The sequence below is a fragment of the Microtus oregoni genome, unplaced genomic scaffold (genome assembly GCF_018167655.1).
Source record: "Microtus oregoni isolate MIOR12 unplaced genomic scaffold, Mior012 000008F_ref0000371, whole genome shotgun sequence".
NCBI classification, from domain to species: domain Eukaryota; kingdom Metazoa; phylum Chordata; class Mammalia; order Rodentia; family Cricetidae; genus Microtus; species Microtus oregoni.
This window is the reverse complement of record NW_024543067.1, coordinates 19,354,868-19,374,808: the sequence shown is the minus strand read 5'-3', so window position 1 is coordinate 19,374,808 and position 19,941 is coordinate 19,354,868. Positions and strand designations below refer to the sequence as shown.

At 40.1% G+C, this 19,941-nt stretch overlaps 1 protein-coding gene across 1 annotated transcript in view; it reads left to right on the top strand.

The window, feature by feature from the left end:
• The window catches only part of Lrrc69 (leucine rich repeat containing 69), an 80,373-nt gene extending 60,757 nt beyond the window's left edge, over positions 1 to 19,616 (top strand). The window contains exon 8 of the mRNA XM_041656728.1: positions 19,506 to 19,616. Within this exon, the coding sequence (XP_041512662.1) occupies positions 19,506 to 19,616 (111 nt within the window). The remainder of the gene's footprint in view (positions 1 to 19,505) is intronic.
• The last annotated feature ends 325 nt before the right edge of the window (positions 19,617 to 19,941 follow it).

Here is a 19,941-nt window from a genome sequence, read left to right as displayed (position 1 = left end):
GTCAATGGCTGGCTGTTTTGCTTTTCTGACCTTCAGGTTGAATCCCAATTTTCATCTTTGGGTTTTTATTATTTGTGCTCCAGCACAGCCTTTCACCTGGTCCCTTTAAGTTGGTTTCTTCTAGTCCTGTAACCTGAAGTCAGAGCATGGTTACTGGCGATTGCACAATACTGACATGCCTACATGTTGATCCAAAAGGCTACCAACGTCAACAGAGCAATGAGTCAGTGCTATAAACCAGCTACACTTGTGGTGTAGAATGTCTTAAAATTTTCTCATGTTGTCAATTAGTCACTGTTCTATTGCTTCAAAGACATACCATTACCCAGGCAACTCTTAAGGAAAAAAACATTTAATCGGGGGCTTGTATAGTGGTTTGAAAGAAAATGGCTGCCAAAGGGAGTGGCACTGTTAGGTGGTGTGGCCTTGTTGGAGGAAGTGTGTCACTGTTGGGGTGGGCTTTGAGGTCTCCAATGCTCAAGCTACTCCCAGTGAGACAGTCTGCTTCCTTTTGCCTTCTGGTCAAGTTGTAGCCAGCAGCATGTCTACCTTAATGCCTCCATGCTGTTGCCATGATGATACTGGAGTGAACATCTGAACTGAACTGACATCTCAATCAAACGTTTTCCATTATAAGAGTAGCCATGGTCATGGTGTCTCTTCACAGCAACAGAAACCCTAACTAAGGTAGCTTGCTTATAGTTTCGGATATTTAGTCCATTATCATCATGGTGGGAAGCATGGCAGCATGCAGGAAAGTGCTGGAGCAGTAGCCGAGAGCTGCATCCCGATCCACAGGTAGAGGGGGACTGTGAGCACTGGAGTTGGCATGGGCTTTTGAGACCTCAAAGCTCACAAGACCACACCCATCTCCTCGTATTTCTAATCCTTTCAGATAGTGCCAATCCCTGGTATATGAACCTATGAGGACCCATTCTTGTGCAAACCACCACACATATCTTTGGCCAGTATTGGACAGAAAATATTTGATATTGTTACACATGGTCACTTGTTTCTTCACAGATAACATTTATCATACTACAAAGGTGCGAAGACACATAATTCAGGACGATCACTTTCCTTGCATAAATTTTCTCTAAGAAATACTACTGCCATCATGAAGTTTTCGAGAAAGTGTTTAAAAGGCCTTTTCAGGAGTAATTTGAAGCAAACTGGATAATATTTTCCTTTATGGTCCATCTGTGAACAAATTCCACTTGTACTAGATACATCCACTTGTGTTTAAGAAAAACAAACAAAAGGAAATGTTTACTCAGAGATGGATTCTCAGTCAATCTGCATTTCTAGTGTGCTCTAATATGCCTGTAAAATATCCATGTTCACACAAGTCTGTGATTGGTAACAACCATTGTAGTTTGTCCAGTTAAGTCAGCATTTGTACGAGAAAGTTTTAGAGTTTTCATGGCATTTAAAAAATTTGCAGTTATTTATTTACTTGATGTTAGCTGTCTCTTTCTACCACCAAACGTAAGCATAATGGATTCAAACTGCTTTCTCTATTGACTATTATGGAGAAAGTGCATAGCGCAGTGCTGTCTACCTATTTTATTTTTACTGAATCAAAGTCTGGGTTTGAATATTGATCCTTCTTATTCTTTTTAATTGGTTACCAATGAATTTACATCCAATGTATCATGAGAGAAATATACCTGAGTTGCTGCTAATGAGGGATATGCTTAAGATTTTGAAAATATCGTAACAGGCAAGAAAAGAACACTGAATGAAGTAATTACTAGGAAAAAAGTAGAAGCTCAAAGTAGCCTAACATTTCAGACACCGAGAGGAAAAAAGATATCCTAATTGGGAAAAAAAGGATAGAAATGTGTCCTGTTGCTTGAGATGAGAATAAAATCCTAAGCATGTCTGTGACCTATTTGGAGGAGTTCACAGCATCGTCTGGAATGGATAACTTCTGTCAAAAGAACTATAAAGAGAAAAACTTGCCAAATTCCTCGGCAAAAGTTGCCAAAAAAGCCTGCTTTCCTTTGGCCACATCCAGAACACCTGGTACAACTTGCCGTGTTCATTTTTCACTTGGACAGATTCCTTTGCAAAATCATCCGATGAACTGCTAGTTTCATTTCAGGTCCTTTTGGAGAAACTGCCAACTAATAAAAAAACCCACAACCAACTCTTTGCTGTCACCTGGAATCCCACAGTTAATGTCTAAAACACCCCAGGACACTGATGAGAAACCCTAAACTTACAAAAGTTAGGTAACTTTGCCAAGTTCTCAAAGCTTGCAACTGGAGACCGGGGGAGGAAACCATGTGTGTCAACCATTGTTCATCCTGACATGATACTAGCTCGTTCAACCTAGCCAGTCCTCGTTTATTCAACTGACTTTAAGACATTCATGTTGAAGTGTCTTTGCTCATCCTTTCTTTATCCACTCAAATTCAATTTTCTCTGTGGTATTCCAGATCTTCCATTAGCAGCCAGGAATGTAGGACCCTGGTCCCAAAGGAAGTCATATATTCCCAGGAATATCAGGAACTCACAATCTAGATTTGATGACGAGCCTCAAAGATTACTAGCAATCATCTTAATTTTCTCTTTAAAGCTCTTTGTTAAGTGGCAATATTAATAGCTCCCATCTCACAGCCCATGGAGGAGAAGGCTTCAGGGGCTATGCAGGTATTGCTTAGCATAGCAAGTACATAGTAATGGAATTCTATGTAAATGGCTGAGAAAGACAAGACAGGGTGGTTGGTTGCATTCTTGTAATTAGTAAATGTGTAGAGTCCTACAAGAAGATGACATCTCAACTAGAGTTATTGTTTTCAATTTGGGTGCCTAGCATAGTGTTTGGGACATGGGGAATCAATATAATAATAAAGATGATAAACTTACCTTAAGGTACACTACTTGAAAATGTGTGTTGAAGGAAAAGGAGGTGTTGAAATAGGGGCGACGGGGCTGCGTTCCCAGCACCCCGGCCGCCTGCCCGGCTAGCTTATGCCCGAAATAACAACACACAAATTGTATTTATTTAAACACTGCTTGGCCCTTTAGCTCTAGCCCTTACTGGCTAATTCTGATATCCGGATCAACCCATCTCTAATAATCTGTGAGCACCGGTCTTACCGGGAAGATTCTAGCCTATGTCCATCCTGGGTCGGAGTGTCTGCCCGGGAGCGGGGCATGGCGTCTCTTCTGAGGCATCTGCTCCCAAGAGGAGAGCTGTGGAATCTGAGCTCACTTCCTCTTCCTCCCAGTGTTCTGTTCTGTTTACTCCTCCCACCTATCTTCTAACCAATGAGGGCCAAGCAGTTTCTTTTTATTTAACCAATGACCTTCCTCCATCATTTCCCCTTTTTCGGTTTAAACAACAACAACAAAAAAAGGCTTTAACTTTAACATAGCAAAATTACATATAACGAAACAGTTATCAAGTAAAAGTTACAATAATCTTTATCATAACTAAGGAAAACTATAACTATAAGTAACTATTCTTAACTCCATCAAAGACTCCAGAAAGATACAATACTACCTAAGCAAACGAGAAAAAAGCAACTTTTAAAACTCTAGAAATGACAGAGACATCTCGCTGCCTGGACAGTCACCCAAAGTTCCTCTGTACTGTTGGGGCATCCATCTTCGGCCTACAGGCCCATAGTTTCCAGCAGACATTTCATTTCCACAAAGCAGGAAATTTCAAAGTCAGTTCAGTCACTATCTGTTGTGTCCTGCAGAATGTCTTGCAGACTCTTTCATGAATCAGGAACCCCGAAAGATCATCTCACCTTAGGCAAGTTCAGTAGTCCTCTCTCTGTGGGTTCTCTGTGTCCAGTTTATGCAATAGTCGAGGCAAGAGCAGTTTCTTGCCCAAATAGCTATCAAACTCCATAAGGATCCTCTTCGATGCCCATCTTCCTCTCGAAGTAGATTGGTGCTGCCAGGAACAGAGTGTCTCATTGTCATGAAAAGTCCTAAGTTATTAAAACATTTAAAATGCCATATTCTATAATCTTTGAAAATATGAAAATGCCTATCTAAAATATATCTATGCACATCTAGAAAATCTTAACTAACATGACTACAAACTTGACTATTATGATTGTCTATTAACTACCTATATACATTACATTTTTAAACGAACTACACAATCACAATACCTTAATAAAGATCAGAAATACATATACATATAACAAAACTGACCTTAAATCTCTATCAATAAAGCAAAATCTATACTAATGCAAATTATTCATATCTATATCATATCCCCCTTTAAATGTAAAAGAACATTTATAAACCATATTTGGGAACATGGGCACAGTTTTTTCTCTCCAAACTGCTTCCTGCTGAATGGGGGCGCTGTTAATCAGATCATTTAGGGTGTAACCTGTGTGCCAGGTTTATCTCAGTTGGCAGTTGAGTGAAGTAATTTTTTGAGGGTGTTCACAGGAACTTTTCAGTAGGTCGTGGTCTATCATACCATATCAGGACAGATGCAATCCACAGGGTCTGGTCCTCTGTGAAAACAAAATAAGAAACTCCTTTCCAAAGCATCATGTCCTTAGATCCAAATTTCAAAGTCAAGGCATCAAAATATCTATGTTGGATTAGTTCAGCAGCATTTATAAATAAATATCTTTTAGCATCTGTTGCTCCTTCCTCAGCATTTAAATAATTTAAAGAGAGCATAATAGCATACAGTATCAAAATTCTCTGTGTATTTTCCATCTTTGTGCAGCTTTGTTTTAACCTCTATTTTGTTTATTTTTACTTTTAACTCTTTGCTTTTTGAGACAGGTTCTCTGTATCTTTGACCTGAAGTAACTCTGTAGACTAGGCTGTCTTTGAACTCTCAGAGATCCGCCTGTTTCTGCCTCCCAGACATTCGGGATTAAAGGTGTACACTACTACACCTTGAACTCACAGAGATCTGTTTGTCTCTGCCTTCTAGGCACTGGGATTAAAGGCGTGTGCTACCACACCTTGAAGTCACAGAGGTCAATCTCCCTCTGCCTTCTAAGTGTTGGGATTAAAGGTGTGTACTACCACACACAACAACTCTCTTCCTTTTTTTTTTGTTTTTTACTTTAAGAACTTCAACTTTTAGTCTGCATATATTTTTAAATTTAAAAATTTTCTTTGTCTTTGAATCTCTCTTTACTGTATATGTCTCTTTTTCTGACCACATGAGTCTTTAATTTACCAAGCAATATCAGTAGGATTAAAGGCGTGGCTTTGCTGGCTAGATGTAGCCCATTCCTTAGCTTTCCAGCCTCATGGCTGAGGTACTGGCTGTAGCCATGTTTACTGCCACAACTCTATGGCATTTCAAGGTTCCTGCCAGCAAGTAAGTTGCAGCATTATGTCCACAGACAACACACAAGTCCTCTCTCTGTAGTCGGCCCTCCTGCCTCAAACAGTCAGAGTTTGCCCTGGCAGGATGGCCCGGAAAGCCGGCATTTTTAAACGGCGCAGCTTTTTTCCTGCTACGGCTGAAAACCGAAAAGCATGCGTTCAGCTTTTCGTCAACACCATTTAAGTGTTTCGTGGCAGGACCTCCCAATGAGCCGCAGGGTTTTGCAGCTAAAGCTGAGTCAGGAAGCTTCTCTTAGATGAGAGCGCTTGCTTGCCTCTAGCAAGCAGAGTGCCACAAATGCTTCAAAGCCAGAGTTCACGCTGGCAGCACAGCCCCAAGAAGCCGCGCCCCAAAATGACACAGCGTTTTTTCTGCTGCTGTTGCCGAATCAGGAAATCTCTCTACAGCACGCCACCAACAAACAGCAAAAATCCGTGTTAAACTCTTTCTTCCTTATTTTTAAGCCTTCTCAGGTTTTTTAAGTGGGTTTAGTCCATCACGTCGGGCGCCATTTGTTGAAATAGGGGTGACGGGGCTGCGTTCCCAGCACCCCGGCCGCCTGCCCGGCTAGCTTATGCCCGAAATAACAACACACAAATTGTATTCATTTAAGCACTGCTTGGCCCTTTAGCTCTAGCCCTTACTGGCTAATTCTGATATCTGGATCAACCCATCTCTAATAATCTGTGAGCACCGGTCTTACCGGGAAGATTCTAGCCTATGTCCATCCTGGGTCGGAGTGTCTGCCCGGGAGCGGGGCATGGCGTCTCTTCTGAGGCATCTGCTCCCAAGAGGAGAGCTGTGGAATCTGAGCTCACTTCCTCTTCCTCCCAGTGTTCTGTTCTGTTTACTCCTCCCACCTATCTTCTAACCAATGAGGGCCAAGCAGTTTCTTTTTATTTAACCAATGACCTTCCTCCATCAAGGAGGCATTAGAATTTCAGCAGTGGGCAACTGCTCGGCCAGTGGTGAAATTGTTCAAAGAGTTAACTCACTGAGTCCTGAGAGCTCACAAGGGAAGCGATGGAAGACGCAGTAGAGAAGTAGCATGAAATACCAGGCTCTTGCATATGAAGTTCGAATAATTTCACAAGCTATTGTATTAGTTTTCTATGACTGCTATAAAAGAAAATGAAAGCTCCCCAACAGTCCTAGGGACTTGGTGAACAGCAGTTTCTTTTCTGAGATTGCTGGATGCTAAAAATCTGAGATCAATGTGTTGGAGGCTTGACATGCGGCCATTTTTTTTAACGTGTAATAGGCTGGGCTGAGGTAGGGCGCAGTTAGAAAGAGGGAGGGAGGAAAGTCAGCGACAGATTAGCTGGGGAAGCACATGTCCCCAGCTCCAAAGCACAGGTGTGCACTGAGCAGCTCTTTCCTGTCTGTTCTACTATGCTCTCATAGTTACGCTTCCCTTGCTGTGACAGAGGCTCAGATGGGAAAAATCAATACACAGGAGAGATGGGGCTTATTTGGCTTACAATTCCAGGTTATAATCCATCACTCGGGAAAGTCAGGGCAGAAATTTCAATTGCTTTGCGCATCACGTCCATAGTTAAGAGCAGAGAGAAACAAATGCATGCGTATTTTATAGCTTACTTGATGACCGCTCACCTAGATTTCTCTTAAACAATCCAGGAACACCTGCCCAGGGTTCGATGTTACCCTGAGTGGATTGGGTCTTCCCATGTCAAGCATTCCCACCCAGAAAATCAGGTATGCCTGTTGGCCAAACATATATAGACAATCCTTAACTCAGATTCTCCTACAAACAGAAGAGCATCACGTGAAAGAGTGGGAAGGCCTGCCTGCCTCTGTCTGCTCCCCCCCCACCCCCAATCGCTATCACAGAGGAACAGCCCTGTCTCCTGAAAGAAGGATTTCCGTGGACTTGGGAAGTAGAATACAGGACCATGGGTATCCATGACAAATAGACCAGATAATTTTGTAGGATTTTATGATTTCCATTAAAAAGTTTAGCTGGGCGGTGATGGCGCACACCTTTAATCCCAGCACTCGGGAGGCAGAGGCAGGTGGATCTCTGTGAGTTAGAGGCCGGCCTGGTCTACAAGAGCTAGTTCCAGGACAGGAACCAAAAAGCTATGGAGAAACCCTGTCTCGAAAAAAATCCAAAAAAGAAAAAAAAAAGTTTAAAGATGTTTCAAATTCATTTTCACCAGATGAGTATGCCTAAGGATATCATAAAATATTACAACAGTAATAACAGAGTGGCATGAGAATATAGTATAGCTCAAACATATAATTATTAAAAAGTAAACTGGAGACTGATTCTAGCTGATGGCAGAAAATATTCAAATACTTAAAAAGACATTGTGTTCATACTGAGTGCCTAGGAGAATAAAAGGGTACAGTTCCATATATAATCATATTTTAGTAAAATTATATATAACCAGAGATAAATGAGAAGAGATTATTATAAATAAAAATATCATGAAGAAATGACAATAAACTAGGATTTCTCAGTAACACATCCCAAGGCATATATGGAATGATGCTTTTAGAGCAAAATGGAAAAATAATTCAAAATCTAGAACTATGGTGTTGTTGCTATTGGTTTTTGTTTATTTGAGACAAGGTCTCAGTGTGTAGCTATGGCTGACCTTATATTTGCCACATGGACCAGGATGTTCTGGAATCCCCTACCATCCTTCTGCCTCACCCTCAACGTATCCCCACATTAAGCTAATTCTGGAGTTATATAGGTAGATCTCCAGATGAGTTGATAAATAAAAGACATAGGATTGTCAGAAAGTTTTGAGAAAAAAATTTGCAAAAGAAAACAGTTTTGCCATGAAACAACCATTCATTTTAATCCTATTAAAAATTAGGAAGTTGGCTGATGATGTAGCTTCGTGAAGGAGCTCTTGCCTAGTGTGTCATCTCAATAGCTATCACAGCAAAAGAAAGAAGACATATAAAATGTAAAAAAATTAAACTCATGATATTTAGTAAGTGTACAACAGTGAAAAAGTATATGATAAAGGGTTAAGTTAACATCTTTATTATGAACTAATTAATCATTATAAATAATTTTTAGGGTATTTAGCATTAAAGTTGAAAAAGCTAATTGGGATTTGAATGCTCCTGGCTGGTTGGACAATTAGAACAAGTATTATTAGTGCCTCGATGTTTGTTTGCAGAGTGATAATGACATTAACCATATTGGTGAATGTGGTGGTTTGCATAGGAATGGCCCACATAAGCTCACGTGGTTGAATGCTTGGACCTTAGGGCACTACTTGGCAGGGATGAGGAGGTGTGGCCTTGTTGGAGGACGAGAGTCACTTAGGGAGGACTTCAGGGCAGGGATGAGGAGGTGTGGCCTTGTTGGAGGACGAGAGTCACTTAGGGAGGACTTCAGGGTTTCAAATGCACAAGTTGTCCCAGTGTCTCTTTTCCTACTACCTGCCAATATAGATGTAGACTCTCAGTTGCTTTTCCAGCACCTTGTCTGCATGGATGACACTGTTTCCCACCATAATGATAATGAACTAAACCTCTGAACTGTGAGCCCCAATTAAATGTTTTCTTTATAAGAGTTGCTGTGGTCATGGTGTCTCTTTCCAGCAATAGAATACCGACTAAGACAGTGAACACTTGCTTGCAATGGCCTCTGGGTTTATGCTGCTTTTCCACCTTAGTGAAATGATAATCTATATAAACTAGTTTGCCTAGAAGCTTTTTTTTTTTTTTTGAGACAGGGTTTGTCTTAGCAGCACTGGCTGTCCTGGAACTTTGTAGACTAGGATGGCCTTGAACTCACAACAAATCTGTCTACCTCTGCCTCGAGAGTGCTGGAATTAAAAGAATGTGCCACTATCACACAGTTTAAAATTCAGTTCCTTAATTAACTACTCAGGAACTAATCTTGGAGAGTGCCGAGCTTTACAGTAAATACTTCATGAAGACTGGAGAGCCCATTTGTTAAGGCCAGCATCTGGGAGCTGTCATGGCACACCAAATGTTCTGTATCCAACAGAGTTTATGTTTAAAGCGGGGAGACATTGAATGGAAAGATGAGTCTTTATTCTTAAAACTGAAAAAGAAACCCTGACAAACCCAAAATACCAAATTGAAATGGACTCTATTCAGGGGAACACACAATGACGTCATGCTTGCCGTGTGAGACTGTGAGCTGGCAAACTGAAAATAATGGATGAAAAATGTCCCTGACCTCAGTACTGAACTTTATTCATAGCACGCTTTTTGCTTGTTAAAATGTTGTAATTCATCTGAATTGTTAGCCCTTAGAAATAAAGAAATTTCAACTTAATTGCTCTTACACCGTCAATCTTTGAACCAGTAACAAAAATTTAATGCCTTTTGGTTACTATTAATTTGGGCCACATTTGATCAAGTAACCTAAATATTCCTGTAAAGTTTTCCCAAACTCTTGAGTGATCCTGTGCCCACAATATGAGTATGAGGGTTTTCATTTTGTACAGTTTTGTTAGTTGGACTTAACGTTTCCCCAGATTCTTTTAAAGTTGAACAGTTTAGGGCAGGAATGGGTTGGAATATGAACTCTCAGCCCTCTATTGAATGATGTAATGTAATTTATACTATCCTCAGAAGAGATTAGCAGGAGGGGTTCTCAGCATAAATGAGTGAAAACGTTCATCTACTTTACGAAAATAAATGAAACTTTTAAACCTTAATTCCTTTTTATGACAACTTACCAGTAATGAGGCATAATATAAAATTGCATTTAATAACTTTGCTCATTACTTATGGAGCAAAGTCTTACTCTGCTCTAAAAAGTTATTACTATTAAGATACCACTGACATTCCTCTGTGAAGCTGGTCATTTCAACTAGTTAAGTGTGGAAATGAATGTGGGTTTTAATACATCTGTGCAGTGGTTAGTCAATTTAATACAAATGTGCAGAGGTTAGTAAATCTAATGTTCATTAGGCACCAAAAAGATCAGAATGTATCCATTTCAAATTCTAAGTGGTCATGAAAGTAATATATATTTTTTGCTCAGGAAAATTAAAAGGATAATGCATATTCCATATTATTTTAGTCACAAAATAGCAAAAGACAATCACAGTGTAAGTGAATCCTCACAGTGTGCTTTGATCTCTCCCATTCCTGAGAACTCTGAATCCCCTTTCCCTTCTAGAGCTTTCTTTCTCCCTTTTCCTTTTAAACTGGTAGCACAGACTTATAATTATATTTGTGTTATTGATTTGTTTCTTGTAACAGGTCTGAAGTTGTGGTCAACTTAGTTTATTCATGCAAAACTTTCCATCACCCCAAACTTTATGCAGGGGAGAATGGTGGAAGGCAGGATCAGAATGTCGTGAAGAGAAGACATGGCTGACTCTTGTTTTCGTTTCCACTTTCTGTCCCGACAACAGTCCTAAATGTCTTAAAGTATAAGCATAAAGAATGTCCTCAGAGAAAGACTATTTTGAGAGTAAAAATGAACATTGTTAATTGTTGGAAAAATACCAGGAAGACAGACCTGTCCTTGACTATGCTCACCTGCCCTTGACGTGTGCTCACCTGTCCTTGACTATGCTGACCTGTCCTTGACTATGCTGACCTGTCCTTGATGTGTGCTGACCTGTCCTTGACTATGCTGACCTGTCCTTGACTATGCTCACCTGCCCTTGACGTGTGCTCACCTGTTCTTGACTATGATCACCTGTCCTTGACTGTGCTGACCTGTCCTTGACTGTGCTCACCTGTCCTTGTTGTGTGCTCACCTGTCCTTGACGTGTGCTCACCTGTCCTTGACGTGTGCTCACCTGTCCTTGACGTGTGCTGACCTGTCCTTGACTATGCTGACCTGCCCTTGACTATGCTGACCTGTCCTTAACTATGCTGACCTGTCCTTGACTATGCTGACCTGTCCTTGACTATGCTCACCTGTCCTTGACTATGCTCACCTGTCCTTGACTATGCTGACCTGTCCTTGACTATGCTGACCTGTCCTTGACTATGCTGACTTGTCCTTGATGTGTGCTGACCTGTCCTTGACTATGCTGACCTGTCCTTGACTATGCTGACCTGTCCTTGACTATGCTGACTTGTCCTTGACGTGTGCTCACCTGTCCTTGACTGTGCTCACCTATTTTTGGCTATGCTGACCTGTCCTTGACTATGCTGACCTGTCCTTGGCTATGCTGACCTGTCCTTGATTATGCTGACCTGTCCTTGGCTATGCTGACCTGTCCTTGGCTATGCTGACCTGTCCTTGACTATGCTGACCTGTCCTTGGCTATGCTGACCTGTCCTTGACTATGCTGACCTGTCCTTGGCATGTGCTCACCTGTCCTTGGCGTATGTGTATGGTCCTAGGGTAGGGTGGTTAACTTGAGAACAGTACACAATGCTGGTGTTGTCAGTACTGGTTTTGAGGATTTGCTGTTCTGAATATACATCTTGGATTTTAGAAATTATTTTTAATTACTTCATAAATATGTGAGACCATTCTTTAAGCCTAAAGATCCTGATGGTACGTGTAAAACAGCTTTGCGGGGGAACTGCTAAATTGAAAATAGTTTCAAATTTGAGCTTAAACTCTAAAGATGTATAAGGCCCCAGAACTGAAAGTTAAGTATTACACAAGGAGTAGACATCAATCATGTAGAAGCTTCAATGTGGGTGAAAAGGTCACTCCTGTTGTCTGTCCTAGGAAGTGTCTGGAAAGCTTGTTCTTAAGATAGGTAGAATTCAGATACATGATTAAGGAAGCAAGAAGGCGGGGTTAGGACAAGAGAACAGCATAGAGGAGCGAGGAGTGAGGCAATAAGGTTCATTTGTTGATTTTGGAGGAGGAGATATTGTAAAGAATTTGTCTAAATACTACAAACCTCTCAAAGGGTAGTCCTCTCTGTGGAGTCAGTGGTGAAAGATAAGGTATGTTTTAGGATCATTTTGGTGGTGGGTTAGTTGAAGCTGGAGAGGAGAGGTGCTAAAAAAGTTATTGATTATCTTGTGCAGGGATCAGGGCCAGAAGTGAAAATGGAGGGAGTGTTGAGATAGGAGCGGCGGGGTTGATTGAGCGGAGTGGCGGGCTATGTTCCTGGCACCAGCACCGGCCGCACGCACGGCTAGCTTTATTTATACCCGAAATAATTACACGGAAACTGTATTCTTTTAAACATTGCTTGTCCCATTAGTTTCAGCCTCTTATTGGCTAGCTCTTACATATTGATCTAACCCATTTTTAATAATCTGTGTAGCCCACGAGCTGGCTTACCAGGAAAGATCTTAACCTGCGTCTGCCTGGAAAAATCCCTGTGTTGTAGAATATTAAAGTGTGTTATTTTTTAAAATGTTTTCTGTAGCTTTCAGTATTCAATAATTATTTTATTTTATGTGGATTGGCATTTTGCCTGCATGTGTGTGTGTGTGAGAGAGAGTGTTATATCCCTTGCATTTGGGGTTTCAGACAGCCATGAGCTGCCATGTGGATGCTGGGAATTGAACCCATGTCCTCTGGAAGAGCAGCCAGTGCTCATAACCACCGAGCTATCACTCCAGCCCCTAAAGTATGTGACTTTTGTTTAGCCTCTGGAACATCTGTTTTTTGATGCAAAGATGTGTTTAATTAAATAAAATTCACCTGTGGTCTGGAGCCTGAGTCAGCATGTAGCTGACAGGAAGTACTAGGGAGGTGGAGGAGGGGCGAGAAAAGGCACGAAGACTAATTGACAGAGGCTAGGAGGAGAGCTGGGTGAGCTGCTTGCTATTCAGCTGCCCTGGGAAGCAGGGTTCAACCTAAACCTTTGAATCTTGAGTTCTTTAGCAGGACAGAGATCTAGATAAGTTCTCTTAGTAGCCTTGAAAAAGTCAGTGCCTGAGGGAACAGAATTTTTTCAGGCTCTTGTGGCCTAGGTAGTGGTGGAGTTGCAGTTGCTGACCAGGATAGATGTTGCTTAAAAGGCAGCAAACATTAAAAAAGAGGATAATTGGCACCCCACATTGGGGTGATCTTTTACTCTTTTGACTTTTTGAGGGGCCTGCCACCCAGATCTGAAATAAATCACATGGAGGCTTATTATTACTTATAAATGCCTGGCCTTAACTTGGCTTGTTTCTCACCAGTTTTTCTCTTCTTAAATTATCCTGACTACCTTTTGCCTCTGGCCTTTTACCTTTCTCTGTTTCTGTATGCCTTCCTTAACTTCTTTTTCCATGACTGGCTTTGTAGCTGGATGACTGACCCCTGATGTCTTCCTCTCCTTGTTCTCTGGCTCCTCTTTCTCTTGTTTCTTTTTCTATTTATACACTCTGCCTGCCAGTCCTGCCTATCCTTGCTCCTGCCTCACTATTGACCATTCACCTCTTTATTAGACCATTAGGTGCTTTAGACAGGCACAGTAACACAGCTTCACAGAGCTAAAGAAATGCAGGGTAAACAAAAGTCACACACCTGAGAATAATAGTCTCCAGCATTCTGGGAAGAAAGGGTGGCAGAAGTCAGTCATTGAGCATGGAAAATGTCTGAGAGGGTTACAAAGAAGAAAGATTCATCTGGAGGGGAGCGATTCTGTAAGCACAGCCCAAATCTGAGCAAAGATAGGTCATGTTTCAAGTGATACCTACAGAATCCCAATGAATGTGTTTCATCTTAGACACGTTGAGAGCCAAGTGATTAGAGTGTGCTTCCCCATAAGCTGGGACCAGCATCTTAATAGCTATCATCTGGACATTTCTCCAACTGTTTATGCCATCAGACCATACTATATGGGTGTTCAAAATTCCTTGTTAGTGAAGGATGCTTGGAGACACACTATGCCTAAAACAAATCTACGACTTAGTGATCTTGGATTCTAGTCCTGTGTCAGAAGCAAGGAGCCTTTCTTAGAACATTTGCCTTCTATATGGACTGTTTTCCTCATCTAGTCAATTAAAGTATCTTCTAGCTTCAAAGTATGTGGATTCCCTGGGGGTTGGGAGGCTTTATGATTTTGCAAGTCCTGCTAATTTGGAACATGAGACTATTGGTTTCTATTCCGTATCAGTTTACCACAAACTTGGCAGCTTAACAACAAAATGGATTGTTTTATATTCCAGTATATTAGAAATACAATATGGGTCTTGTTGAGCTAAAGCTAAAGGCTATGTGACTCAGGAAGAATGTCTACTGCTTTGCTCTTTTTAACTTCTAGAGGATTTTCACATTTCTTGGATCGTGGCCCTTCCTTCCTCTTCAAGCCAATGTTGGTATACCTTCTCATTTTAAATTACATCATTTGGACCTTATCTCCCGAATCCCTCTTCTACTTATTTTTTTTTAAAGAATTTCATATGTAGTATTGTATTTTCATCATTTGCACATTCTCTCTTGCCTCCCTTCAACTCATCTCTTCCCATATCTCATCTACTCCCCAAATTCACGATATCTTAATTATTATTGCTAGATTTATCTGTCATCTATCTATCTATCTATCTATCTATCTATCTATCTATCTATCATCTATCTATTCATTTATCTATCATTGTCTGTCTTTCCACATGAGCTCATGGGCTCATGTGTGTGTGAGCACAAACACACACAAAACCTACTAAGACGTATATGTGTTTAGAGCTGGCCACTTGTGATTGAATAACCCACATTTAGCTTGGCACTTATTTTATAATTGGATATGTCAATAGGCTTGGAATTCCTAAAGTTAAATGTGGCAGTGATTATCACCAACCATGTTGAAAGGGTAAGTATAACCAGCGCTACCACTTAACGAACATAGAACTTAAGTGGAAAACTAACTTTTTCTAAAATAGGAAGATGTTATAATTGTGTTTATTTGCTTTAGGAAATATGCTTCCCCTTATACATACTGAGAACTGGAACACTAGATATCATTATAACATTTCACTCTTCTGCTAACATGATTTCCTTTCAAAATAAAATCATGTCTAATCATAAACTTTTCTCTGATTTTGATTTGTCAAAACACTGTTTTGTTTTGTGTTTTATTTTTTAAATTATTTTTCATACAATGTATTTTTATGTTTTATCTTTCCCTTCATCTCCTCCAGGAGCCTCTTCACATCCCAACCTACTCAACTTCTTGTTCTTTCTCTCTCAAATACAAACAAACAAACAAAAATTAAAGCAACCAAACGACGACTAAGAAAAAATTCAAAACAAAACAAACAAAATGAAACAAAAATTTCACTAGGAAAGCATGGAATTTGTTTTGTGTTGGCCAACTACTCTTGGGCATGGGGCCTTCCCTGGTTTGTGGTTGATACACCCAGTGACACTCCATTAGAGAAAATGGATTTTCTCTTTCCCAGTGGGTATCAATTACATAAGGTTCTTGGTTAGCAGAAGGAACCAGTGTCTTTTTCTCATGTCAGTTCTAGTAATCCATCTAGCTTAAACCCATACAGGTCTTAGGCTTGCTCTCATAGTCTCTGTGAGTTCATCTGTGCATAAATCCTGTTGTTTCTGGAAGACATTGTTTCCTTGCAGTGTCTCAGAAAAGGGTTGAGTGAAACACTGATATTCGGGTATATCAATATGTTATTAGGAATCACTTTATTGCTATGTTCCTTTAGTGCAATAATAGCAGTTTGGTGCAATAATAGAATTTTCACTAGGCCCATCTAGTCTTAAGTTCTTGACAATTTCAGCAGTGTCAGGTATGGTTGCCCTCCAAACATTCATTCTACTGTTATACTAATATATCTTCTAGGTAGGTTGCATGTTTTACAAGGTAAAATGGAAGACTACCTTTGCCCTCTGGTAGTATGCTGAATTACTGCTAGCACCATGAATGCTATGCAGTGGGCAGGGGAATCTTCTAGTTAGACACCAGAGCTAATTCTTCAATGACATAAGTACATGTTGGCTTCAGTAATAGGGCCTTATCATCAGGTTGTGAAAGGAAACAATATCCTTGGAAATAGCCTGTGATATTTGCAGGATCCTGGGACCCCTTTAACCGATGACCCAACAGATGTGTAACCTATTCCTGCCACTGGAGGTTTTACTTGGTGGCATACGTTATCTAGTTGGAGTATCGTCTCCATTGTATGGTAACATTTTGTGTTTTAATTTTTATCAGCTATCCACCAGAGTGATAATTATTTTTGACAGAGTCACAAGGTTTCTTAATTTACATTTGTGAAGAGAGGTGCTTTCTGGGAAGGAGTGCCATTGTTCTTCTGTAACGTGGTCACTTCAGATGGCGTATGTCAGACCAGTAGAAATAGCTGCTGGGATGCTGAAAATAGAGATAAGAATTTAGATGAGCATTCATTGGAAGCCCGTGGATCACGTCAATATTTCATAAAACAGTATAGAAGATGGTGATTCTATACAAAAATTGCAATACCAAGAAATTTTGTCAACTCATTTTTCTCATATAATTTCCAGAAACCAGTTCATATCCCTGAGAAGTATTGTGCCACGAATAGAAATTACCAGAGAATAATAAGCAGCGAAGTTCACATTATAACTGACAGTGGCATTTTCACCATGAATGTGTAAACAATCCATTTTATTGTAAATAAATAAACAATAAATGATCATTCCCCTGAGAAGGGGTAAAGAAAGTTTGCATTCCTGCTTTTGGCAAAAGCCAACCCAAACTCTTCCCAGGCAGTTTCTTAATGACATGAGGGACATGGCAAAAAACCACAGTGGAATAGGAAATACCATTAGGAGTTTCTATTATAAACTTTTTATTTCACAGAGAAAGTCAAACAAAGTACTTTAGTTAGTCTCACAGTATAGCTTCCTTGATTTATGTTGTCTCTCCGACAATCTCTTGGTTTATGGATCTCTTAATTATTTTGGCATATCAAATAAGTGCTGATTAAAATAGATGTGTTATGGTTTATTTTTAATATATCATAATGGAGCAGAAAATAACTGTTTCCTTTAGACTAGAGGCTCATCTAGTTTATGAAAGCCACATTAGTTTTGATTTTTGCCGTTAGATTTCACACCATCATTTCATCATTTAGCTAACACGATCTAAAGTGATATAATCTCATCCTAGAGTAGACCTAAAATCTTCTATACAGCTAATATTACAAAAGCCACAACAGGAATCCTTTTCATTTCTAATCTTGTATATTTAGTATCAATAGCACATAATTTAATATTTTATGATTCATCTATTGCTTTCCTTGTTTTGTTTCTCAGATACACTAAGGACATTTTAAGTTTTAAATATGTCCTTTGTCTACTCTGCAGGTAACCACATACTAAGTAATTCTTCTGAAACCAGATCACCTTTCCTTTAGGCTGCAAACTCTTGCTTATTACACAGCCTGTTGTGGTTGTTCCTTTCTCTATGTTCTTATAGAACTTACTACTTGGCTTCCTCATATGTTTCTAGTTATTTTGTGTCTCTTTATTTCTTATCTTTCCAACCAATTCCCAAGAAAATTCTTGGAGACAGAGATTATTCCCTACATATTTTTATATTCCTGGCACTGTGCCTAGTGTCATGTAAATTTTAGATTACTTATAATTTATCTGTATTCTTGGTTGCAAGTTACAGAAACAAAGTTCACATATTAATTCAAGTAGCAAAGAGTGGGTTTGGCTGAATATAATATTTACCTATGACTAGATCAGGACCCCAAATTTGTCATCTATTGATTATTATCTGTCCCTTTCTAGTTATTACTTTTGCTTGTTCTTCATCTTGTCTTTGTTATCATGTAGGAACTTCCTAAACAGTGCCCTTTGGAAGAGGGCGTGCTACTTTTTCAGTGGTCCCAAAGCCCAGAGTTGACGTTCTCTGGTATTACTGACTAGTTCTGTGCTATGTGCTTATAGACTGATCACATTATCAGAAGGTTGAGCTGTGACTGAGCCAGCCAGTGGAATGGACGGCTCTCTCCCAGTCGATGCTGCAAGGTTGGAGGAGGGACAAATGGTTCCAAGAAGTAAACGAGTTCTTTTCCATCCATGTGAGCAATAAGCCCCAGAAAGGCAAAACAGAGATGCTTACCAGGGCGTCCACGGAATGCCTGCTTACCAGGGCGTCCGCGGAATGCCTGCTCATTGATTAGCATGTGGGAAACCTTTAGCTTTCTGCATCCGGAATGCTATATGGGCAGGATAGCACTTCCCAGTCACTGTGAGGCTGGGCGATGGGATGACCTTTGCGTTCAGTTTCCCACCAGACATTGCCAGCATTAGAAGGCTGTTACTCTCAGAGTGGATGGTAAATTTTCAAACATCTAAATAGGATTTCAACGTATTCTGTAAAAGAGTGAACACAATAGCCATCTCATCTCTCCTGTGGTTTGGGATGATGTTGGCCAGAGGATTTTATGATGAAAGTGAGTAGAATCAACCAATTAAATCTCATGCCATTTACCTCTGCTTTGGGTTTCTTCAGTGAGAGCTGTGTTGAGTCTAGAGGATTTGTTCTCTCCCCTTTTGGTCATGATAGAGTCATATGAGGCCTTGCTGTGGTTGTGGCTGGGATTAAGATGATGGGGTCATACGAGGCCTTGCAGAGGTCGAGGCTGGGATTATGATATGTACACTAAGTTGGCAGGCAGTTTTTAACTACCTGTTTTGTGCATGGAGAAATAAGATGAGAAATACTTGAAGGTCCCTTAATTCATGTATTGAATAGCTTGATTAAAACTCAGCCCATGTTGATCTTAAAGAACATTACAGAAAATGAACAAATAAATTTAGAATTTTTATATAGCAAGTGCATGCAAGACAGGCAGAATCAAGACGCTATTTAGTAAATACTTGCTGGTTAAAACTCTTTCTCATGTAGAGTGTAAGGTTTTATTGACATCTCTAGCACTGTATAGTCAGATTATAGATTATGTGTTAGTGTTTTGGTAAAAGCACAAATAAAGTTTTATCATTTAGATTTTGTTTAGTGTTAAATATGCCTTTGTCAGATGGTTACTCTTGTTTATGTGTGATAGAAGAACAGTTTCCTGTAAATAGAACAGCATGTCATTTAGAAGTCAGTGTTTTGAAACTTCTGATAAAATGAATATTTTACTCAAAAATAGTAGACCAACCACGCTCTCTGATACCAGGTTCTGTAATCCTGGAATTTAGGAGGTAGATGCAGTAGAACCAGGAGAGCAAGGGCATTACTCATCTTTCTCAAACACTGAGCGAAATAACCCCACCCCTAACCATACTTCTTGGGAATATCTTAATTTGACCGTCCATCTTTCTTTTCAGAACTGCAAGATAAGCAGAAACCTACATCTGATACCTCTGCGGATATTGCTTTGTTCCTACCAATGCTTCAACCAGCGTGGTCCTAATCTCTTTGGAATTGCTCAAGAGTAGAGCAGTTGAGATATTCCTTCACAGCCTCAAGGGCAGCTCGTGTTCCACTGCTAATGTCATTCTCACTCTGCTCCCTTCCAAGTCATTAAACAAAGGAAGATGAGTTGTTAAACTCACACTATAAGCACTGCAGTTGGCCTCTAGGATGCCTCTGTTTCTAGATGTTTCTATTGGCTTAGAACAAATTTCAAAGTGGGGAAAATTAATCTGCATGGCACCTGAATGTTGACCTTTATGAGTTCCACTTCTCTTTTCTAGAAAATTCTGAGAGAATTTAACGGAGAAGCTTGTTTCATTGATGAGCCTTTTGCAGTTGAAAGAGAAG